The sequence below is a fragment of the Rattus norvegicus genome, chromosome 12 (assembly GCF_036323735.1).
Source record: "Rattus norvegicus strain BN/NHsdMcwi chromosome 12, GRCr8, whole genome shotgun sequence".
Classification (NCBI taxonomy): Eukaryota; Metazoa; Chordata; class Mammalia; order Rodentia; family Muridae; genus Rattus; species Rattus norvegicus.
This window is the reverse complement of record NC_086030.1, coordinates 26,278,253-26,302,667: the sequence shown is the minus strand read 5'-3', so window position 1 is coordinate 26,302,667 and position 24,415 is coordinate 26,278,253. Positions and strand designations below refer to the sequence as shown.

General features: G+C 52.5%; 1 protein-coding gene and 1 non-coding gene across 4 annotated transcripts in view; both read left to right on the top strand.

Moving 5' to 3' along the window:
- Dtx2 (deltex E3 ubiquitin ligase 2) overlaps positions 1–22,769 on the top strand; it is a 39,643-nt gene extending 16,874 nt beyond the window's left edge. For 2 of the 3 annotated variants that reach the window (XM_039089526.2, NM_001107157.2), the window contains exons 4-11: positions 976–1,612; positions 10,577–10,680; positions 15,922–16,059; positions 17,890–17,963; positions 18,467–18,625; positions 20,248–20,409; positions 20,988–21,077; positions 22,184–22,769. In XM_039089526.2, coding sequence (XP_038945454.1) covers positions 976–1,612; positions 10,577–10,680; positions 15,922–16,059; positions 17,890–17,963; positions 18,467–18,625; positions 20,248–20,409; positions 20,988–21,077; positions 22,184–22,411 — 1,592 coding nt within the window. In that variant the 3' untranslated portion in view covers positions 22,412–22,769. The remainder of the gene's footprint in view (positions 1–975; positions 1,613–10,576; positions 10,681–15,921; positions 16,060–17,889; positions 17,964–18,466; positions 18,626–20,247; positions 20,410–20,987; positions 21,078–22,183) is intronic. The other variant, XM_006249159.4, reaches the window with a different exon arrangement.
- LOC120096097 (U6 spliceosomal RNA) lies at positions 21,592–21,697 on the top strand. Its single transcript, XR_005492129.1, has one exon. It is a non-coding gene; the product is annotated as a U6 spliceosomal RNA (small nuclear RNA).
- Positions 22,770–24,415: the final 1,646 nt, after the last annotated feature.

The window sequence follows — 24,415 nt, the reverse complement described above, 5'->3', positions numbered from 1 at the left end:
GAGGCTCTCTTGGCTCCATCCTCCAGCAGACTGGCTGGTATGCGTTAGTATACCGTGGTAGTTTCAAGAGTCTTCTGCTTGCTTATAATTCCAGTATTTGGGCCAAGGATGGAGTATTTGTAAGACTTTGAAAATAAATTGTCTCAAAAGCAGGGAAAAAGAAAGCCTTATCAAGTGTCAGCCATGTTTGACAAGAAAGCTGCTAACGTCTTTTGCTATAGAGGGTGGGCTCTTGCTTTGTGATTTGGACCTTTTGGCACCCTTTGCCTTGTGAGCCTCTATACCCTACAGTGGAATCTGGATGAAATAGGATCTGCTAGTCCTGAGTCAAATAGCCATTTGATCGTCTTCGTCTCCCAACAGTGATGGTGCTGAATTATTGCAGGGAAAGACCTGAGACAGGGGATGTAGCTCAGTAGTAGAACCCATACCTAGAACATGTGAGGTCCCCGGGGTCCAACTTCAGCAACACAGACATAAGCAGACACAGACGCACACATAGACACAAGTACACCCCAGACATGCCACACATACCACAGACACATACACACATGTATGTACAAGTACAAGCCTGTACAGACACATACACAGACACAAGTATACATACTCAAGCATGACATATACATACCATGGACACACCACTGACAAACACATCACAGATGGATAACACATAGACACAGGCACACACGCATATAGACATTCATACACAGATGTACATACACAAACACAGGTGCACAGACATGGTGTGGGCAGACACACATGCAGACATAGATACTTAGACATACAGGCAAACACACCTACAAGTACAGACATCCATACAAAACACAGAAGCACACAGACAGTGACACCATGGACATGCCATGGTGTCACACGGGCACATACTCAACAGAAAAGTGGGTGTGGCCATGTCAGCATGCGTCAGCGTGTGGAGCAGCAGGAGGATTCTCATTTATGGGTCCTGATCCTTCTCTACAGGCACCATGAGGTCCGTGCGCAGACACCTGTTCTCACAGAATTCTGCCCCAGGCCAGGGCATCGTCTGGGAGTGGCTGGGTGATGACGGATCTTGGATAGCCTACGAAGCTAGAATCTGTGACTATCTGGAACAGCAAGTGGCCCGGGGCATCCAGGTCGTGGACTTGGCCCCACTGGGGTACAACTACACTGTCAACTATGCCACCCTAACCCAAACCAACAAGACTTCCAGCTTCTGCCGGAGTGTGCGACGCCAAGTGGGGCCAGTTTACCCAGTGACTTCAGACATCGCTGTCCCACGTCAAATGGGACTCATCTGCTTTTGCCAACAGTGCCTCCATGGTAGCGGAACTGGCCCTGTGTCAGGTCGCTACCGCCACTCCATGACCAACCTGCCTGCCTATCCTGCCCCCCAAGCACCCCACCGGACCGCCACTGTCTCTGGGGCCCACCAGGCCTTTGCCCCATACAATAAACCTTCACTGTCTGGGGCCAGATCTGCGCCAAGGTTGAACACCACCAGCCCCTGGGGTGCCACACCTCCTGTTCCAGGCAACCAGTCCCTGTTGCACTCCAGCCTCTCCCACCTGGGGCCACAGCTCCTGCCCTCAGGACCGTCCACCTCCAGTGGAACCAGGTACCTCCCGGTGGGAACTTTGTTTTTGTGGAAAGCCTCTCCCTCAGCCTTGCACCTCCACGTCTGCGTGCCCCTTGTGTGTTCTCTTTTGCAAGTGCCACCTATGTGCCGAGCCTCCTTGGTTTCCCACTTTGACGTCCCATGGAGCTACCAGGCCGTGGCACTTTGATTGTTGAGTCCTGGTCGTCCTGTGATCGGCAGTGTTTAAATCTTTTTAATTTTTATGTATTTTTGATGATAGGGTCTCATGTAGCTCAAGGTGGCCCCAGATTTCCTGAATAGCTGAGGACGATCTTGAACTTCTGATCCTCTTGTCTCTAACTCTCAAGTACTAGAGGATCAAGCCCAGGGCTTCGGGCCTGCCAGGAAAGCACTTTACCAACCAAGCACAGCCCCAACTCTGTTTTTGTTTTTTAAAAACAGACATATTCTGTAGTCCAGGCTGACCCAGAACTCAGTATGTTGCCCTTGAACCTTCGTCAAGCTTCCCGCCTCAGCCTCAGTGCTGGGAGTATAGGCCATTGCCCACGTCCCAGCAGTCCATTCTCAGGGTCCTAGGGTGCAGCCAACTTCTCCCAGGCTTCCATACTATCTGAGGGGCTCTGTGCCCTGAGGATACCGGGAATAACTCACTGACTTCTGCCTTGTGCCCGGCAGTGCAGATATGGGGGTGGAAACAGCAGCTCTAACCCTGAGCCCTGAGCCCACAGTTTGTTTTGGGGTGAGTGGGGAAGGTGGACGGCCTGGGATCTAGCGCCCGAGAAAGGTGATGGTGTCTGAGGCCCATCCAAACCAAGCAGTTTGCTTTTAGTTCTGTTGGCTCATGGTGCTAGAGATGGAGGAGCCTGCACTTGGCCCCCGGGACTGCATTGCACTGGGCCCCAGCTCTGCTTGCTGAGCGGCTGAGGCTGGTCTGGCCTTCAGTCTTTTAGCTTCGGTCTAACAGGTATTGAGGTTACAGGTTATGCCCTCGTGCACAGCCAGGTGGAATTTGCTGTTGTGGTTTGGTTTAATAGTTTGTTTTGTTTTTAAGTGTGTGGTGGTTTGCCTGTACTGTGTCTGTGCACATGCATACCTGGTGCGGGGGGAGGATGTCGCATCCCCTGGAACTGGAATTACAGATGACTGTGAGTCACCATGTGATGCTGGGAATTGAACCTGGATCCTCTGGAAGAGCAGCCAGTGCTTTACTATTGAGCCATCTCTCCAGCCCCCAAACCAGATCATGATTTTTTCGTTTGTTATTTTTTAAAGACAAGGTTTCTCTGTGTAGCTATGGCTGTCCTAGAACTCTCTTCAAACTAAGAGTTCTGCCTACCTCTGCCTCCTGAGTGCTGGGATTAAAGGTGTGTGCCACCATGCCTGATTTTAGATAGTAATTTTTAAAAATAATTTTATCGCCGTGAGAGAGAGAGACAGAGAGACAGAGAGACAGAGAGAGAGAGAGAGAGAGAGAGAGAGAGAGAGAGAGAGAGTGCGCGCGCGTGCGCGCACTGCTGCAAGTGCCACAGTGCACGGAGTGGGTCCGTTCTCTCCTACTGTGTATGGGTCTGGGATTGAACTCGTCATCAGGCTTGACTGCAGTCTTCTTTACCCACTGAACCATCTCACCAGCTCTGGTATTTTATGTTTATTTGTTTTAATTTCATTTTGTTTTTAGAAAGAAGTCTCTCTGTATTTCGGGCTGACCTGGACTTCTCCATTCTCTTTTTTCCTCCTCCCGTTGGAGTGTTAACACTACCATCCTCAGCATCGCCACTAAAACAATTTTTTAAAAAATTATAAAATAAAAAGATAAAAGTGCCCGGCACACACAGGCATCTTAGAAAAGCTAACAGTATTTTTTATTTTTTATTTTTTATTTTTATTTATTTATTTATTTTTGGTTCTTTTTTTCGGAGCTGGGGACCGAACCCAGGGCCTTGTGCTTCCTAGGCAAGCGCTCTACCACTGAGCTAAATCCCCAACCCCAACAGTATTTTTTAAACCCCACCTGAACAAGGGCGAGCTGCCCAGGGGTTTGATACCTCGGCAGAGATGGACATCAGAGATGTCTGACTAGAGTCTGCAGATCAGGACCTGCAGGTCGGCAGAGCACTAGAATGACTTATCTAGAATCTTCCATGCTTGGGGCGCGGCTCAGTGGTAGAATCCCCCAGTGAGAATCTCGGGTGTGGCTCAGTGGGATACTGTCTGCCTAGGGTGGTGCCTAGGTGTCTGCCGGCTCCCTAAAAGGAAAAGCAGGTAGTTGGGTGGGACACAGGCACTGAAGCTGGTTTGAGTGTGCGGAGTGTGAGGAGGTGTCTGCTGGACGAGGGGGAGTTGGGGCCTGGATTACCATCCTCCCTGTCTTTCTCCTGAGGTGGGGCATGTGTGTGTACTCTGGGACATGTGGGCCTATCTCCACTGGGAATTGGGAGTCCAAACAGGCATCACCGGCCCTGGGCAGGCTTTTCATGGACATGAGCCTGCAGGGCTCCTGGGATGTCCCCCTCTCTTGCTCTTAGGCCTAGCGTGTGGTCGGTCCTTGAGGGGATGGGGTTCTGTGCTCAGCCAAGGACACTGAAGCAGCTTCAGCTTTGTTGAATTGCTGTAAGTCGAGGTCAATTTTTCTGTCCCACTCTTTTCCTGTCTCCTTTTCCCTTCTGCTCTTTTCCTCCTCAACCCCTCCCTGCTCCTTTATTCGCTCTTCCTCTCCCAGGTAATAGTTCACTCTCTCTCTAGCCTGGCCTAGAGTTTACTGTAGCTCAGGCTACCTCTCATTTTCAATCCTTCAGCTCATGAGGACCAGGGTTATAATTGTGAGCCCTTCACAGAGGCGAGGTGTCCACAGAGCCTCTACCTGGCGGCTTGGGATGAGTCAGCCTTGGTCTTGGATCTTTTCTCCTCAGCTTGGGCTTCTGTAGGTTGGGGCCTCTCCTCCCCACATCAGGCCTACAGACCCTGCTTAGACTCCCTGGCAGGCCAGGCAGACGATGGAGGTCACTGGGCCACCTTGCTGCTGGGTAGCTGCTACCTGTTGTTACTCGCTGGGTGGCAGGAGACAAGGGGAACTGGGCCAGCCTGCTGTGTTGGTTGGACAGCTTCAGAGCAAGCTGGCTGCCTCCTGGCATAAGTGCCTTGCTTGCATCCGTGTTTCCTCAGGCCTTTCAGGAGCTGGGAGGGGCATCCTTTCACTTGCTCGAACCTATCCAGTCTGAACTAGCAAACGTTTACCCATATCTTTTCAGATTGAAACATTACATGTGTGTTTCATAGGTGTGGGTGGGTTGGTGTGTGTGGAGGTCAGAGGACAGCTTGTTGGAGTCAGTTTCTCCCCTTCCACCATGTAGGTCCTGGGAATTGCACTCAGGCCGTCAGGATTGGTGGCATGTCGCCAGCCTCCCATGTCTAATTTATTCTGTGGCCTTCCTCAAGCTCTCTGCTCTGATGGGTTGTAGAGGCATGAGGCTTAGCTAACCCTCTGGTCTCTTCCCCCAGCTGGCACCGGGAGAAATGCAAACATTTGGCCCCTCGGTCTCCCCAGGGGCTGTGGTAACAGGCCTTACAGCCACGGGAGGGGAGGGGAGGGGAGGGGAGGGGAGGGGAGGGGAGGGGAGGGGAGGGGAGGGGAGGGGAGGGGAGGGGAGGGGAGGGGAGGGTCGGCTGTACTAGGTGAGAGTTTGTAGAGCTGTCTGGGGGGAGGCAGCAGCAGTCAGGCAGGGCCAGTCTGAAATAGAGCACAGCTCTCGGGAGCCTGGACCTACTCGCCTGCTGCTGAGCCCCATTAAAAGTGACCCCAGGCTTTTGTGGAAACTCACACCCTTTCTTTAGGTTTTCGTTTTGTAAAGCTCCTGTGGTTTCCCTTCCCCCTGTGCTCAGTCTAGGTGAAACTGGCTGTGCCCCCTGGGAACGTGCACTCCAGACAAAGCTGTATCATTTGTAACTGAGCTTCTGGGTAAGGCGACATTTCCTCCTAGCTAAAGTCTTATCCCTTTAAGCAGCAAAACACATGCTCTAATGAGGGCGCTGGAAAACTTTCCAAAATGTGTCATGCGCCACCCGCCTCTGTAAAGCCGGGCGGGACAACTTGCCTACCATTTTGGTGAAGGGCAGTGACGAGGGCTGGCAGTTTTGAAACATTAACCAGGTGTGTCTAGCCTGTGCTCCAGAGGCTTCCTCTAGCTGAGGATAGCCATGAATGTGGTTTAACACATGATTATCAACTCATGTAAGACGAGAGAGTGTATGTGTGCTGTGGACATGGTTTATATGCACATAAAAGTCAGAGGACCACTCACCTTGTTTGTAAAAATTTTTAAAAATATGTGTATATGATACGGGGTGTGTGTGTGTGTGTGTGTGTGTGTGTGTGTGTCGCCAGAAGAAGGTGTTAGATCCCCTGGGACTGGGGTTATAGAAGGTTGTGAGTCACCTTGTGGGAATTGGAAGTTAAATCTGGGTCCTCTGGAAGAGCAGCCAATGCTCTTAACCGTCTCCCCAGCCCCTGACCATAGTTTCTATATTAATTTTGCTGATGTATTTTGTGTGTGCACCAGTATGCACTCGCTCACCATGCTCCAAGTGTAGATAAGAGGGTTGCTCATGAAGTTGCTTCCTCACTTCCAACATGTGGGTACCAAGGATCAGGCCCGGTCCTCAGGCTTGGCAGTGTCCCTTTATCAACCGAGCCTTCTCACCCTGCCCCCACCTTCCCCAGTTCCCCTCCCCACTTTTTTTTTTTTTTTTTTTTTTGAGACACAATTTTGCAGTGTAGTCAGCTGCCTTGTCTGTAACTCAGGAGTTGGCTTGAACTCACAGTCCTCTTCAGTCTCCAGACTGTCGGGAGTACAGGCGGGAGCCACCACACCCAGCAGCATCTGCTGTGTTCTCCTCGCCTCTGCTCTGAGGGGCCCCCTTCCCCACTGCCTCTGCGCTGCCATGCCTGTGTGATTAGAACTGATGCTCTCTCTGCCTTGTTTCTATTCTTGCCGTGGGTCCTAGTGTCAGCCACTGTCCTGTGTGAGAGTCGGGTGTTGTATGTTCAGGATTTTTCTTTTTATTAAATTGTATTTAATTCATTAACTTATTTTTTTGAGACAGGATTTCACTGCATAGCTCTGGCTGTCACCGTGTAGTCCAGGTTGGCCTCAGATTTACAGAGTTCACCTGCCTCTGCCTCCTTGAGGACCAGGGTGAAGGGCATGCACTACCATGCCTCAGCTGTTTTAAAATACTTTTCATTACATTTGTGTGTGTGTCCACATACACACACACTCACAAGTATACATCGTGCCATGGCACAATTGTGGAGGTCAGAGGACAACTTGTGGAAATCAGGTCTCTCCTCCTACGGCTCCCAGGGATCCAACTCTGGTCATCGGGCCTGCGGCAAGGCTCTTTCCATTGCTAAGGCATCTTGCTGACCCCAGAATTTTCCTTTTCCTCTAATGCTGCTGTGGATCTTCCCACAGTGAGGGCTCTGGGGGCCTGCTTTGTCTTATTTCCTCACCCAGAAGACATGAGAGGTCTGGAGATTTTTATATTGGGCTTTGTAGTCATCGCCCTGTACAGGAGTGGCAGCTCTGGAGTGGGACCTGGCCCGCCATTTTGTAGTGTCACCTCAGACTGTCGTTGTTAGTCTGTCCAGATTGGAGCTGAGTGTAGCCCAAGTCCAGGGTGGGGAATGGACGACCTTGGATTTCCTTTGACTTGAGCCCCTAGTGCCTGGGACTGTCAGGTTCTGTCTGTGTGGAAAACTGAAAGTCAGGATGGGGAGGAGGCTCTGTGATTACAGCTCTTGGCTATTCAGTGCAAAGATGGGGGTTCAGAGCCCCTGGAAACACAGACACAAAGGGCGTGGCTCTTCTGGAATTCCATCCTCAGAGCCACCGGAGGTGGCTGGCAAACAGCCATATTGGTGAACTCCGGGTTTGATTGAGAAATTCTTCCTCAGTGAATAAGGAGGAAGAACAATTGAGTGGGATGTTGGACATGATGTCCACATGCCCCTGCATACATACAAAAACACACATGCACACATGTGCATATCACACACACAGACTCAAAGTCCTTGTCTCTTATTCTCAGCTACATTTGGTGTAGAGTCCGGCTTTCTCTCCCCATTCATGTGTCTTTCTGGTGAGGGAAGGCTTGGGAATGGGGAAGTAGCCAGGGACCCCATTTATGTGGGGCCCTGGGCTTTCTCTCTAGACAGCATTCTCATGCTGGGAAGCCATAGAGCCAAACTCTGTTTTTTCTGGCAGTGTTGATTCTGGGCTCAAGTTCATTGCTCCCTGGAGAGGTGAAGTGGGTGAAGGGCATGGTTGTTATGTTTGTTGACCCTCCCTGGCTTGGAATTTACTATGTATGTCTTGTCTCAAACTTGGGCCATCCGCCTGCCTCTGCAGTGCTGCCCAGAATGCTGGGTTTGCAGTGTGTGCCATCGTGCTGGGCTGAGTGCCCTCGCTTAGGTACAGAGCATCTGAGTGGCTCACACCACAGATGGCCCTCTTGAGAGGGGTCGGGGGAGAGGCACAGGAAGCAGCTGCTGTGCTGGCGTGCATCTGTAATCCTGGCACTTAGCTGGCACAGCCTGCGGTACGTGCTAAGTTCAAGGACAGCTGGAATATATATGTGACTATCTAAAGAGGGGCCCGTAGGCTGGGGCTATAGCTAAATTAGCAGAGCCTAGAGCGTCCTTGGTTTAATCGTTAGAACTGTGTAAATGGTGTGGTAGTGTACAGCTGTAATTCTAACACTCCAGAGTTTGGAGGCCGGAGTTGAGGGTCATCGTATCTTCAGCTACTCAGTGAGTTCTAGGCCAGCCTCAGCTGCATGTTACCATAGCTAAAGGAAAAAAGAAGGGAAGAGGTAGAAACAGACTTAGGGAGGGGTGGAGCTTGCAAGCTGGGGTAGCATCAATACCTCAGCCCAGCTCTGGCTTTATCAGTTCACCCACAATGCCGTCAGCCTCACCTTCCTCTGGGGCTGAAAATAGAGGGGGCAGGAAGCCCCACCACATGAGGCTTATTTGCAGAGAACATTCAAGAAATTTAAAACCCCTTTTTTGTTGTTATTTTTTCCAGACAGGGTTTTACTGTGTAACTTTGGCTGTCATGGAACTTTGTAGACCTCAAACTCAGAGATTCACCTGCCTCTGCCTCCTCAGTGCAGGAGGGTTTAAAGGCTGTACCATCACTGCCTGGCAAATAAAACCTGTGTTATCACCGAGGTCAGCCCTGGAGCACTGCTCTGTTCCAGACCCCGCAGGAGGCCTTCCCTCAGCGCAGCTCCAATTGGGCGTGTGGCTTCCCAGCTGGATGAGGTCACCAGCTGCCTGCAGCGTCCACCCTCCACTCCTGTGATCTGTGGCTGTCTATGGGGCAGACCTGGGAGGCAGGGGCTGGTATGCCCATAGCTGTACAGGAGCCAGATAGTGCCTACCCTCTGTGCCTGAGTGCCTTCCGTGTTCCGGCTCTGAGGAGCATCTCTGTGTGGGAAGGGGGAGCTGGTAGGAAGGAATCCAGGCCTTTAGCCAACTGTTCTAGAAGTAGAGCTCTGCCCCAACCAGAGTGTCTTGCGAATGGTGTTCTCTTATGATGTGTTCACGCATCCATTTATTTTGGAGTATTAGGGATTGAACCCAGGGCCTCACTCGTGTTGGGCAAGGCTCTACCACTGAGCTACAAACGTGTCTCCTCTTAACATGTATGTATTTTGTGTGCGTGTGCATGCATATGTACACATGTACTTGTTTCTGCTAATTCACGTGCACATGGAGGTCAGAGGACAACCTTCAGGGGTGAGTTCTCTCTTCTACCAGATCAGTTCCAGAGTTTGAACTCATCAGCAAGTGCCTTTTCCCCACTGAGCCATCTCACCAGCACCCCAGGTTTTCTTTACTTTGAAACAAGGTCTCAGTAAGCTGCCCAGGCAGGCCCTACACCCCCACACCCCAACACCACACACACACACACACACACACACACACACACACACACACACACACACACACACACACACACACCTGTGTAGCCCAGGCTGCTGTTGAACTGGGTGACTTTAGCTGGCCTGGAGGCCTGGAACTTGCTCAGAGACCAGGCTGGCCTCCTACTCACAGAGACCCACCTGCCTCTGCCTCTTGTTTGTTTGTTTGCTTGGTTGGTTCATTTTTGTCATTTGTTTGTTTGTTTGTTTGGCTTGTTTTTCAATGAGATGGGGTCTCTCATTGAACCTGGAGCTCACTGATTGGCTAGGCTGGCTGGCCTGGAAGCCCTGAGGATACAGAGCTGCCTGTGACTTCAGGTTCCCTCTGTGCAAGATCGAAACATGCATGCACACACACGCACATACTCGCACGCATGCATACACTCGCACACGCTCACACGCATATGAATGTACATACCCACATACATACACAGCATAGAGTTAATACTAAAATCTTTTCAGGTTTTTATTCTTTGTTGCAGAGCTGATAGAACCCAGAGTTTGCCTTACACACAAGATAAGCACTCACTAAAATTACCAAGTCCATCATTTTATTTTGCTAGGAGTTGCACAGAAACTGTGTTGGAGCACAGTGTACGATACTGACCCTGCCTTATTGGCACTGTGGCCTGCTGAACGCTGTCTGTGTAGGTACCCAAGAGCTTTCCTGTCTCATTTCTGTTTCTGTGTCTTTTGAGATGTAGACTGGACTGGCCCCTTGAGTGCTGGGCCATGATACCCAGCCAAGAGCCTTCCTTAAATTTCTTTTGTGTGTATTTATTTATTTATTTAGTGTGTAGTGAGTCACGTGCCACAGCCCACATGCAGATCAGCAGTTTTCAGGAATTGGTTCTCTGCTTCCACTCTGGGTTCTGGGAATTAAACTCAGAGTGGCTAGTTCTGTGACAGGAAGTGCACCAATAAAGGGTTGAGCTACTCATTGGCCTGAGTGCTCTGTGGCATCATTCACTGAGTTTGCTCTCTTCTCTCCTCAAGTGCCTCCTTCCCCAGCGGTCCCTCCTCCAGCAGCCCAGGGAGCGCCCCCACCACTGTGCCCGTGCAGATGCCAAAGCCCAGCAGGGTCCAGCAGGCGCTTGCAGGTAAGTGTCCTAACAGATGGTGACCCACCCGGCTTACTGGGGAGGGAGTGGTGGAGTGAAGGCCCCGTCACCCTTTGAGTCCTCAGGGAAATTCAAAGTGACTTCTTGGGGATCAGTGCTTCTTTGGGGTGATTGGTATACCTCCCCTACCCTCCAGGGAGCAAGTCTAGGAGCTTCTCTAGCCCTGGGGCATGTCAGGCCTGGTGGAGACCTTTCTAGTGTTTACATCCAGTTCAACTACAGTTAGAACATTTCCTTACAGGACCCTCATGAGACTTTTTTTTTTGGCCCCAGTTAGGTCTTATGTGTGTGTTTTATGATTTGTTTATTATGTATATGTATGCAGCAGAATGGTGTATGTGTACCATATGAGTGCCGGTTCCTGAAAAGGCCAGAAGAGGGCATCAGATTTCCTGGAACTAGAAACGCAGTTGTGTGATTCCGGGTTTGAGTGCTGGGAACCAGACCTGTCAGAGCAGCCAGTGTTTCTAACTGTTGAGCTGTCTCTCCAGCCCCCAGGTCTTGGCATTTCGTTTTAGGGTTTGTGTTTGTGAGTATGCATGCAGGTGGGTCCTGAGGACTACCTTAGGCTTCAGCAGCCAATCAGCTTGTGTTTTAAAATAGTCTCTCATTGGCTGGGGACTCACAGCTTCTGCTACGCTGGCTGACTGCCCAGCCAGCCAGCTCCAGGAATCTGATTGTCCCCGCCTCCCCAGCGCCTGGACGACGATGAGCACCACTGGGCCTCGCTTTTTTCATGTGGCCTAGCTATCTTCCCAGGCCTTAAAAGCTTTAAAAATTACATTTACTTATATGTAGGAGCGGTGGGCAGGCTGTGCGGTTTTCAGGAATTTCATGTATGAGGTCAGAGAACAGCCTGTGGGGCAGTTTTCTCCTGTCATGTCCCAGGGATCAGACTCCAGCCATCGGGCTTTGATGAAGTGCCTTGTCCTTCCGTCTTCTGCATCTCTGTTTCAAGACAGGGTTTCTCTGCATGGCCCTAGCTATCTTGGAACTCACTCTGTAGACCAGGCTGGCCTCGAACTCAAGAGATTGCCTGCCTCTGCCTTCTAGGCACTAGGATTAAAGGCCTATGTGCCCAGCCTTGTAACAGAAGGCCTTCAACTCCTGATCCTCCTTACCTGCACTTCTCAAGTGACAGAGTTACTATCATAGCACTGTGCCTGTCTTGTTTGAGACTCCATGACTCCATTAGGCACTAAACGCTTTAGCCCAATACCTCAACCTCCTGACTGTTAGCATAGTATATAACCCAAGGCTTGATCATCTTGCCTCAGCCTCTTGAATTCTGTCTGGTTTGAAGTCCATTTCTTTCTTTCTTTTTTTTAATACCCACTGTGGACTAAGACACAGTGCAATTCTTAGTATTTTGTACTATTTAGTTATTTAATTTTTTAGATGTAGGAGTGCTCTGTCTACACGTACACTTACATGTTAGAAGAAGGCCTTAGATCCCTTTATAGATGGCTGTGAGCTACCATGTGGTTGCTGGGAATTGAACTCAGGACCTCTGGAAGAGCAGTCAGTGCTCTTAACTGCTGAGCCATCTCTCCAGCCCTCCTTAGGTACTTTGTGATGCATCGACATCCTGAGTTATGTCAAGAACATTGACGGGGTGATGGCCAGGCCACAGGCAGGTGGAGCCCAGAGGAGAGCTGTTTTCAGAGGAAGTGTGGGTGCCCTTGGCTTTGTGGGAGACACTGAAGAACTCTGTAACCATCCGTGCTGCTATTTTATCAGACCTTCTTTTTGGGGAACCACTGAGGTCATTTGCCACTTTTGGGGTGTATGGAAAGGAAGACAGGCTAGAGAGATGACTCAGCAGTTACGAGCACTTGATGCTACTGTCGAGGTCCGGGCCTCGGTTCCCAGCACCCACGTGACAGGCTAACAACCTGGAACTGCAGTTCACGTGTTCTCTCTGACCCCTGCAGGGACCAGGCACACACATGGAAATAGACATCTGTGCGGGCAAAACGCTCATGCGCTTAAACGAGTTGGGGGTTTGGTTTTTGGTTTGTTTTTGGTCCTATGCATACAATACACACTGGCAGCTCAGGAACACACCCACTCTGTAGGCAGTGGCACTCGTGTGCACATACATACCCAAACACAGACACAAAGAGATACTTAGGTAAAAAGAAATATTTTTAAATAATTTTTTTTTTTTTTGGTTCTTTTTTTCAGAGCTGGGGACCGAACCCAGGGCCTTGTGCTTCCTAGGCAAGCGCTCTTCCGCTGAGCTAAATCCCCAACCCCATTTATTTATTTTTGAGTCAGGGTCTCACTATGTAACCTTGGCTAGCCCTGAACTCACAGAGATCTGCCTGCTTCTGCCTCCTGAGTGCTAGGGTTAGGGGAATACACCACCATGCTTGGCAAGGAAACATCGTTTTAGATGAACCGGAACGGCACAATGGCTCTTGGTCCTTTACAGCTGACCAGGGGGTTAGACAACGGAGTTCCTGTTCACAGGAAGGTTCCTATAGGTGCCCTGGGTAGGTAGTTAGACATGGCAAGCTGTGGCCAGGGAAGTCACATGCAGCCTGGCCTCGCCTCACACCTAGGTAAAGTCTGTCTCAGCGGAGTGCAGGAGGAAGTTTAGTTTCAGCCATCTGGGACGAAGACCCTTTCAACGTGGCATCTGGAGAGGTGGTGTGAGGTGGGAAAGGGTCACCCTGCAACGTCGGCTGTGATGAGGGGTGTGGTCCTGGGTGTTCCTGTTTCGTCATTACATAACTTTGAAGTGGGAACTTCTTGTTTTTGAAACAGTCTCACATAGCCCAGGCTAGTGTACTCAGCCTCACTATAGCTAAGGATGAGTATGAACTCCTGGTCTTCCTGCCTCTGTCTCTTGAGTCTGGAATTAGAGGGGTGCACCATCGGGTCCGGCTTGTGAAGCACTGAGGAGGGAACTCAGCGTCGTGCACACTAGGCAAGCACCTCTCACCAGCTGAGCCACAGCCCCTCGCCAAAGCGCTTTCCTTATTCCTGTGTGGGTTTTGTGTGACTGGAGTGGTAGGACTGGACACTGTCAGAGGGGCCGGAATCATGAGACTTGGTTCCTGGGGGCTGATGGTGGTGGTGCAGGGACCCCTGTGCTCCTCTGCAGATACCTACCACGCCTCCTGCACAGGTAGATAAACTGCCCGGAATGCTGGGCAGATATAGTAGGTCAGTGACGTCTTTATCTCGTGGGGCCCATGCTGAGGAAATTTACCAGCTAAAACAGGCCTGAGGGATGTCAGATAGCTAGATGGAAAGAAGATGGTGCACAGTGAAGAAGCTGGGTGGAGGTGACGTTGGGTCTCACCCACAGTGTGTGCAGTGATGCCTGCTGGCTGAGAGCACACTTGCGTCACTGCGTATTGGTTTCCTTGCCATGTGACTAAACGCCTGGCCTGAGACTTAAGAATGGAGCGCTTTGATTTGAACTTATGGTCCCACGGGGTACAGCTCTTCATGGTGGGTGTACAGCAGTGAATACGTGAGGCATCTGGTCGTGTTGTACACAGTCGGGAGGTAAAGAGTAAATGTCAGGGTTCTCCAGAGGAAAGCCAGTCCATTGCTTGTCCCTTTCATTTTTCTGCCATTTGCACTTCCTTGTCCTTTTGCCACAAACCCCCATTTCCTGTGGTAACTTCATTTGACCCTAGGAGCATTCTCAGAGTGGGGTCCCATGGGTGACCCACTGTGATGGCCCCTCCCAGTAAGCTTCTCCTGCATGCATTTTGATGCCTCCTAGTGAGAAGCCACCACACAGTCCCAGCCTGCCTCTGCTGTGCTGCCCAGGTGGCGGCTGGCTTCTGCTTCTGTCCCCAGCACAGCCTACTCATTACCTAGTTGAGGGTGGTGGCCCTGGCTGCCCCTCAGCTCTTCCACTGCACCTCTGCTGCGGGCTGTGCTCTCCAGTTCAACCTGTCCTCGAAAGGAATGGGGCGTGGGAGAGCTGTGCCAGCTCTGGAGGCCCTCAAGGTGGCTAAGAAGCCAGGGCATCCATTCCTGGAAGGAGGGCCTTTGGGATCAGATGGAAATCTGAGAGAACTTGTGTGTGTGTGTGTGTGTGTGTGTGTGTGTGTGTGTGGAGGGTGTGGGGGTGTACAGTGTGGGAGGGACAAGGACCTCCTGCAAGAGCACATTCTTTCCTGGGAAGTGTCAGGAAGGGACATCCTCAGGGGAGTGTCCATCTGGGGAAGTATGGGTCCCAATGGGATAGTCCTGTGGAGACAGGAGCCTGTCCAGTGTCAACATCAATGCCTACTGTGGTTTTTTTTTCAGTAGATGAAAGAGGCCACAGCTGGGGGTCCTGGGGGTGGCTTCATTGGGGGAGCGGTGCCACCTCAGCAGTGTCCCTGAAGCTGTAGATGGTTACTTTACCTCTTCCTGTGACAGAATACCAGACAAAAAGAGCTAGGAGGCGAGAGGAAGGAAGAATCAGGATTATTTTGTCTTGGTTTGAGGACGTGGTGGGGAAGGCAGCTGGTCACGTCACATCCTAGACAGAGATGAGTACTGGTGGCCTGGCTTTCCCCACCCCCACCCCCACCACCACCCTGTCAGTCCAGACAGCAGCCCAGGGACAAAGTTGCCCACAGTCAGAGGGGCTTTGCCTCAGTTGATCTGCAGACTCATGGATGTGCTCCGAGGCATGTCTCCTGCTGTTCTAGAGCCCGTCAGGTTGACATTTAGTGTTAGCCATGGTTACACACTGTCCAGAAGGGCTGTGGGCAGGTGGTGGACAGCGTCTCACTGCAGGGCAACCAGGCCAAGTGGCTCTAGCAAAGAGTCAAGAGAAGGCCCCAGTCTCTTGGAGCCAGCGCTGCTGGGGACTGCCCCCTGTTGCCACAGCTTGGCTGCACCCTCCCACATTCCTGTCTTTTCCTTCCCTGCGCCTGGCATGAGAGACATCACTCAGGAGTCCCCTGGGCTGTTTGCCCTTGCTCTCGTAAAGCCACCATCCTTGTCCCCTACTCCATCCCCACATACTACCGTGGGCACAGTTGCTTATGCAGACTCCTGGGGAGCTTGGAGTCCAGGTTCTCTGGTGTCTGCCCTGGAGTACTGCATTGCAGGTCTGGGGAGGCACTGGTACCCTTCCAGCGATCAGATCCCCTCTCCTGGGGAGATTTTGGTCTTGATGGCCAGGGTCAGGAGCACCAAGTGTGAAATGCCTCCTTCTAACGTTTGTCCCTCTGCATGTCTGATCTCGCACCCGTGCAGGCATGACGAGTGTGCTGTCAGCCATTGGACTCCCTGTGTGTCTTAGCCGTGCACCCCGGCCCACCGGCCCTCCCGCCTCCCGTCCGACCTCTAAAAGTCACAGCTCAGTTAAGAGGCTGAGGAAAATGTCCGTAAAAGGTAGTTCCGGTTCACACACACTCTCTAGCCCTGCTCAGCTTCCTCCAAATCTTGCTGCCTGGACTCTGTTCTTTGCCCACCGTGGCCCTTTTCTCCTGCACCTCTTCTCCCTGCCCTGTCTGCCAGCACAGGTGGCTGCTGACATTTCGCAGTTGGCATTGTTGGATGATGGGCTTGTCACCGAGGACATGGGACTTTGCAGTGTTTGTTGCCGATTGTGACTCTTCAGGGGGTCTCGCCCACCTTGAACTTTGGTCATCTTGGTAGCATCTCCCACCACATCCAGTTCATGTAGCATTGAGTGTGGAACCCAGGGAGGGCTCTATGCATGCTGGGCACGCAGTCTACCAGCTAAGCTAAAAGTCCTAGTTGTCTGCACACACTAGTATTCTGCTTCTGTAGACGCAGATTTGTGGGCTGGACAGGCTGGCAGCTTCTTAGTGTAGCCAGTTTGGGAAGAATACAGACACTTGGCCTCCTTGGGTGTAGGTGCCTCTCATGGGGTTGAAGTGGCTGGCCTGCCCACTTTGGGAAATGCTGGTAACAGAAGCTCCTTTCAGCTCTGAAAAGCTGTGGGCAAGGGGGCGCTTAGCTCCAAACAGGGAGTCAGGAGCCAGTGCTGAAGAGGGTTCCCGAGACTTCTGTAGCCACTGACCCGTTTTTGAGACAAACTATTGCTGGTTACCCAAGGCTACTTCAAGGCGTTGCACCACCAGGCCTGACTGACTGGGCTGATCTAAAGGCTCCCTGATCCCCTCTGTGGTAGCTACAGTGCCGTTGACCTTTTGGTCTGGTTTCTTTACCAGTGGCCAGAGTGTGTCTGCAGGGATTGTGAGGGGTAGGGGTGTGCATGTATGTCTGTGTTGTGTGTGTATCTTTGGTGAGTATAAGACACATGAGGTATATGTAGTACCCTCTGCTGGTTTCTACACTCCCCAGGAGCTAACTAATGGCCCGCGCCTCCTATGAGTGACAGGGTCTCTGAGGTGGTCGGATCTAAACTAGATCAAGCCCTACGGCCCCTGATTCCAGCTTCTACACTAAACCACCTTGGTATGTGGCTGTCACCTGCTTCTCTGTGCTGGAAGGGTCCTGTGGTCCGGCTCTCAGGTTACAAATCTGCAGCCATGGCTGAAGGCGTCAAGTTGACCTCCAAACAGGAGCCGAACTGTGACCTCCGGTGACAGTGGAGCCCTAGTGGGGTGACTACTTCATTCCTACACTGTTCTCTCTGGTCCCTTTTCTGCTCCTCCAGCTTGACTGAGACTCTGAGACCCTGCTGCCTCCTCTGTCCCAACTCTTTTGCTCCTTGGAGAGTTCTGGTCCCCAGCTCAGGGCTCCCGTAAGCCCCAGCCACTTCCAGGATCACTGGGTTCCTGAACCCTGTGGGCTCGTGACCCGGGTCCTCCAGTCCCAAGGTAGGAGTGAGGTGTGACAGCATTCTCAGTGCACACAGATGCTCATGTTGCCCCTCTCCATGTCCGCCAGACTGGAAACTACCACTCTCACTGAAATTTCTGAGAAGAGTATTGACAGTTGGACAGGCAGCACCTCCATGATCTCCTGGGGTGCTTTGCTCTCATATTAAAAGTGTCTTTGACACTTCTGGGGTGGCTTCCTGGGGGACATTGCTCGGGGGTACATGCGGGTAGCCAGGGTCAGGTGTCCGGTGCCTGCCCTGTCTTTCAAGCTAACTCTCTTGTCTCAGCCCTGCTAACCTTTCCTCCTCGCAGCCGGAACTTCTGCCTGCCTGCCTCCTTCCTTCCTCCCCACCATTGCTCTGCACTTCTTGCATGTCTGGGACAGCACTCACATCCCGTTCTCTTCCAGAAGGGGCGCCTAAGCCCGAGCCGGAGCAGGTGATCAGAAAGTACACGGAGGAGCTGAAAGTGGCCCCCGAAGAGGTATGTGTCCTAGGAGGAGGAACTCAGCCCTCAAGGCCTTCAAGGGGCTGACACTGGGTCCAGCCTCTCATGGTTAGGTAGACATCACTCAGACGCAGTGTCTAGAGCTCATTCTCACCTCATGGCCAAGCTGAGGTGTCCTGAGCAGTGTGCTTTCCCCTCAGGCCTGTCGGGTAGGCATGACTGTCTGACTACTCAGGCCAGCTTTGTGAAAGAACAAGGTGGCCTTGTCTAAGGGACACTCTCTCCTCTCTGGCTCTTGTCTCTAGTAAGAACCATTGGGTTGTTATTTTGGCCTCGTGGCCTATGGTTTTTGGTCAGCCTTTCAAGAACATAAGTAAGAGATACCTGTGTAGTCCTATGTTCTAGAATAGTCTCTGGGTTGACTTGATGGCCTAGCATCCTCTGCTCACAGGGCTAAGACCTGATCCCTTACACTGGATCACTGTGACCCATACAGTGGTTGCTCGGTGGTAAGAGTGTGTTGTGATCCCTCCCTGTAGGACTGCATCATCTGTATGGAGAAACTGTCTGTGGCCTCTGGGTACAGTGACGTGACTGACAGCAAGGCCCTTGGGCCCATGGTCGTGGGCCGCCTCACCAAGTGCAGCCATGCCTTCCACCTGCTGTGCCTGCTGGCCATGTATTGCAACGGGAACAAGGTACCACAGTCGGTCTGGGTAGGGCGGCAGGGGCCTGTCCCCATGGCCCTTTTTAAACCTACTGCCTCAATATGCTGTCATGTACCTGTGTGTTTTGGAAGTTGAGGCAGTAGGAGCATTGAGTTCTAGGTCAGCCCAAGCTATATAGAGAGACTCTGTCTCAAGAAAACAAAACAGAGAAGTAGCCAAGATATCTTTGGTGCTAGTACAGCAGCAGGCTGAAGGGCAGCTGCTAAGCCATGGGGTGATAAGACTTGGAATCACTCCTAATTAGACCAATAAGGGCCTACCTAGGCCAAGGTCGTGACTCAGAACCCCTGCCTAGAATCCCCCAGTGAGGGGCTGGGGGCGTGGCTCAGTGGTAGAGCACCTGCCTAGAATCCCCCAGTGAGGGGCTGGGGCTCAGTGGTAGAGCCTCTGTCTAGAATCCCCCAGTGAGGGGCTGGGGGTGGGGCTCAGTGGTAGAGCCCCTGCCTAGAATCCCCCAGTGAGGGGCTGGGGGTGTGGCTCAGTGAGGAGCAGAGAGCCCCTGCCCTAGGTTCCACACACAAGATTAGAAAAAGATGTTTCGGGGCTGGGGATTTAGCTCAGTGGTAGAGCGCTTACCTAGGAAGCGCAAGGCCCTGGGTTCGGTCCCCAGCTCCGAAAAAAAGAACCAAAAAAAAAAAAAAAGAAAGAAAAGAAAAAGATGTTTCTGAGGGTGCATCTGGGTCCCTGAGCCCCACCCCAAGCTTTAGGAATGTCTGACAGGGCTAAGTACATGACTTCTCCAGCTCACCTGTGGGAGGGATCCTAGCTCCTCTGAGTGTTATTTTTCTATCTCCTGCACACACCACTCCATATATGTCGTTTGCACACATCTTGTATAGAGTCCCGAGGTGTAATCCATGCACAGATGAAAAGGCTCAGGGCTGCACGCATGCACACCTGCTTTTTTCAGCACTCAGGTACGGGTGCAAGGCCAGCCTGGGCTGCTGCCTCAGACCACAAACAAACGAACAGGGCAAACATGTAAAGGAGCTTCCAGAACAAGTCTAACCTCGAGTCCATGTAGTACAGATGGAGGGACAGCCATAAAGTTGTCTGCTGACCTGACATGCACATGCACACACATATTAATATAAAGAAATAGCTTGGGGCTGGGGATTTAGCTCAGTGGTAGAGCGCTTACCTAGGAAGCGCAAGGCCCTGGGTTCGGTCCCCAGCTCCGGGGGGGGGAAAAAAATAGCTCAAACAAACAAACGGCCTCTGTCTAGAGTGCACTCCTCACTGCAGGCTGCATGCCCCTTACCGGGAGAGCCCTCCTCAGGCCTGTTAGTCAGCCTGGGCATGTGGACTCAAGGGAACCAAGTCAGTCACACAGTAGTCATCGAGGCCCACTTCCTTGTCCACTTCGTGACAGCCATGTGCAGGGAGGTCTGGGAAAGTGACTAAGTGGGGACTTGACCCTCATTTTCCTGCCATGTGCAGGTCTCCTGACGTCTTAGGAGATCAGGACTTTGTACACAGTGCGGCCTTCTACAGTGCCGGAGTCCCCCCTGCTGACCTCTCCCTCCTGCCATCTGGACGTGGCTGTTCTGTGGACTGGGGCTTGGCTCATTCTGTCTCACCCGCTTCTCTAGGATGGGAGTCTGCAGTGTCCGTCCTGCAAAACCATCTATGGGGAGAAGACTGGAACGCAGCCGTGGGGGAAGATGGAGGTGTTCAGGTTCCACATGTCCCTGCCAGGCCACGAAGACTGTGGGACTATACTCATTGTTTACAACATCCCTCATGGCATCCAGGTGAGGGGCCTGGCCAGAAGCACCTTTCCTGAGCGTCCTCTCCCCGCCCAGCACGCTTTCACCATCTGCACCCAGTACCGGGTCAGGACGGCTTGCCTGGAGGAATGCTGGGTGTCAGCCCTTCTCCGAGTGAACAAAAGCTCCCATAGGAGGAGTCGGCTGAGCTCATGTGGTCTGAGCTGGAGACCAAGCATAAAACACGAGGAACACTGTGTTAGGGCTGGAGAATTGGGGGCCCACAGGTGTGCTATGTAGGTGGTGGGGTATAGGGCAGGAAGACTGAAGAGTGGGGCAGGCCCCACTCTTAATCCTAAGGGACTCAGTTCAAGGCTCCGTGTCAAAAACCCAATCCAGGGGGTCATGAAGAAAGCGAAGCAGAGCAGGAGTGCCCACCCTGCCCCTGGTAGAGTTGAGAGCCTTTAGGGAAGAGGAAGTTGCCAGTGCCATGGCAGTAGGCTGAATGGCTGGGAGGCCATGTCGACTGGCTGTGAGGCATGGCACAGGAGTGGACCCAGCTTGGAAGGCTAGGCTGTGGCCGGCCACAGTTCTGCCATCACGTTGTCACATTCCTCTCACAGGGACCGGAGCACCCCAGCCCTGGGAAACCATTCACTGCCCGAGGCTTTCCCCGGCAGTGCTACCTGCCAGATAGCCCTCAGGGCCGCAAGGTAAGTCCCCATGCCTCGCCACCGTGCCCCACCCCACCCCCCGTGCCTGTTGCCTCTCACCAGGGACCCACCTCGTGTGGGGAGACTTGACCTGAACAGTAACTGCAGAGAGGAGAGCCAGGCTCCATGCTGGGTGGCCACAGGAAACAGCAGGGACAACTGCCAGCCTGGGACCTCAGCGAGGACTCAGAGTCAAAGAAGAGGGAGGCTTCCAGGGCCATAGACGGGCTGACTAGGAGCCTGGTATAGGCCTGGGAAGGGCAGGGCCCAAACCACAAGGGTGAGGAAGCTCCAGGCCTGCCCCAGGCCAGGCATTCTGAGGCCACAGCAAGGGCAGCTCTCCTGCCTGCTGGGTGTGCAGTGCTTGCCCGGTGTACACAGATGCCCATGAACCGAGCACAGTGGCACACCTCTACAGTCCCAGGGCTCAGGGCTAAAGACAGAAGCATCAAGATTTCAGAGCCATCCTCAGCTATATAGCAAGACCCCAATTCCCCTCAAAAACAAAAGCACAGCGCTCACTTGGCAGCACATACACTAAAATTGGAACAGAACAGAGAGGATTAGTGTGGCTCCTGCTCAAGGAGGACATGCAAATTAGCGAAGCTTCCATATTTTAAAAAAATAAACTCTTCCGACTACGGTGCGATGAGCTGGACTTGGTTGGTTTCTTTTATTTGGGAACAGGGCAGTAAGGGCTACGCATGGCTCTCATGCGGAAATTGTCAGACAGCCCTGCAGTCCTTTCCCTCACCATTACTTGGCTCTGGGCACCAAGCTGGGTTCATCAGGTTTGTGTAGCTCACAGTGCCGTTCTTAAATAAGTATTCCACCACTGAGGTCCACTCTTTGCCTCAAGCTCTATGTGGAGGACCTCAGGGCAGGAGAGGCGGCCACTTGTCCAGTCAGATCTGGAGGGAAGGCCAGCTCAGGGTGAAACCATGGCGGAGAGGGCTGGGCTGGCCCAAGGCTGGTGGGAAGGGCTCCAGTCCCCACATGGGGCTCAGTACCTGGGCCTGCGTGGGCCTACCTCATGAGCCAAGCGCAGTGTGGCAGAGCAGAGCCCCAGTGGCTGTCAAAACGATGTCCTTTCCTCTTTCCGGCAGGTCCTGGAGCTCCTGAAGGTGGCCTGGAAGAGACGGCTCATCTTTACTGTGGGGACTTCCAGCACCACAGGTGAGACGGACACCGTAGTGTGGAACGAGATCCACCACAAGACTGAGATGGACCGAAACGTGACAGGCCACGGCTATCCAGACCCCAACTACCTGCAGAACGTGCTGGCTGAGCTTGCTGCCCAGGGAGTGACCGAAGACTGCCTGGAGCAGCAGTGACAGCTTCAGGCCTGCCTCTGTGGACCACTCCAAAGCCCCTGGCGGCTGGGCAGGAAGGTGCGCCTTTGTTGAGAGGCAAGAGTATTTGTTGGGTTTGTGTAGCCCACTGGGGTTGCACCTCCCTAAAGTTTGGGCTTCTTCTTGTCTCTTTGCCACCATCCTGTCTGAGCTGGGGTCTGCCTGGAAAAGGGGCGCCCTCAGTTTGTACTTGTGGGAGCTTGGACTGGAGCTACCTCAGTGCACAGGTGGGCCCGGCCTGGTGACCTGGAAGGGATCAGCAGGGACTACCACACTCCCAGCTTCTGGTCAGCTTCTCGTACCTCAGATTTTATTTGCAATAAAGACTCTATAGCCAACACGCATCTGTGGGGAAGTTTGTGTTGTATGTGTGTCTGTCTGTCTGTGGTGATGTGTGTATAACACTGAGTGGCTTATGGTGGAGCAGGAGCCATCTTCATTGATGCTTATTCAACTCACATCTAGAAAGTGAGGACAAAGGCTGCCAAGCTCCATGGCGAGACTCCTGTGACACACACACATTCTTGCCATGTGGTCCCCAGCACGGTGGCCCTGTCACAGCAGCCACCCCTTACTCTTACAAAGTGTTCTTCACACAGGGAGGGTGCTGCCTCGGTGTTTCCCAGTGATCAGGGTGCTTGGAGGTGACTGGCAGGGACCTTCTGAGGCCTTCCTCTAAGGCCCTGGCTTGTGAGACTGGTTCTCACTGTTTAATCCATATGATCCTCCTGCCTCAGCCTCTGCAGTCCTGGGATTACAATGTATAGATCACCACACATGACAGGTTCTTATTTTTCCCCTTATTTTGGTTATTTTCCCTTCCTATTAATCCTCTCCCATCACCCTGCCCCCTTCTACTAAACCCCCTCTCCCTAACAAGCCCCATCCTATGTTGGTGTCCCGTGTTTGTGAGCTACGGAGTGTCATTAGAGAAACGTGGAAAAGGGTAGCTCAGCCCTGGGCGTACCACTGGGGAACGTGGCTCCTTCGCCTCAGCAATCACTAACTTTCCGAAGCTCCTCAGGGGGAGGTGTGGTTTCCATTCCCCTCCCTATCCCCCTCCCTATCCATGGTGGATTGTCACTAGACCTCACTGGGACTTAGTGCAGTGACCGTGTCATGTGCAGAAGACGGCATTTCGTAGCACTCCAGCCTCTGGCTCTCACAGTATCTTTCCCACCTCTTCCTCTTCTGATTTAAAAGGATGTTTTTAGGTGGCCCTAAAATATTGTGAGCCCAAGACTCGGGTAAGTTAGCTCTGGGAAGAAGGTCATCAGTTTCCTCGGCAGAGCCCCTAACTCAGCTGCACCCCAGACCCCAAGCTTACACTGCCTCAGGACAGCAGTTGGGGTGCATCCCCAAATCCCATCACCCCCTGGTCTCTGACGGAGTATTAGTGCTTCACCATGGAAGGACAGCGAGATTCAGGGAGAGGACGCCACGAGTCACACACCTGATAGGAAGGAAGTGGTGTCAGGAACTGTTAGAGCGCAGAAGACATCAGAAACAGGCAGGGGAGCCAGAGAGGCTCAGCTGCTCAGAGCTCGTGCTGTCCCTCCAGAGGGTGGGCCCAAGCTTGACCCGCAGCACTCCTGTCACGCAAGGCAGAACCGCCTGCAACCAACCCAGGACACCAGCGCCCTCCTCAGGCATGTGAACACATACATCCATAAAAAGAATTTGTATTTTGAGACTGGCTTTCTCTGTATAGCCCTGGCTGTCCTGGAACTTACTCTGTAGACCAGGCTGGCCTTAAACTCACAGGGATCTATGTGCCTCTGCCTCCCTAGTGCTAAGACTAAAGATGTGTGCCGCAGCTGGAATTTTTTTTTTTTTTTGACACAGTCTGGTGACGTGGCTTGGTAGTTCAGTGTGCTTACTGTTCTTGCAAACAACGTGGGTCCAGTTCCCAGCACCCACATTGGAGGACTCACAACTGCTGTAACTCCAGCTCCAGGACATCCGGTGCCTCTGATCTCCAAGGGC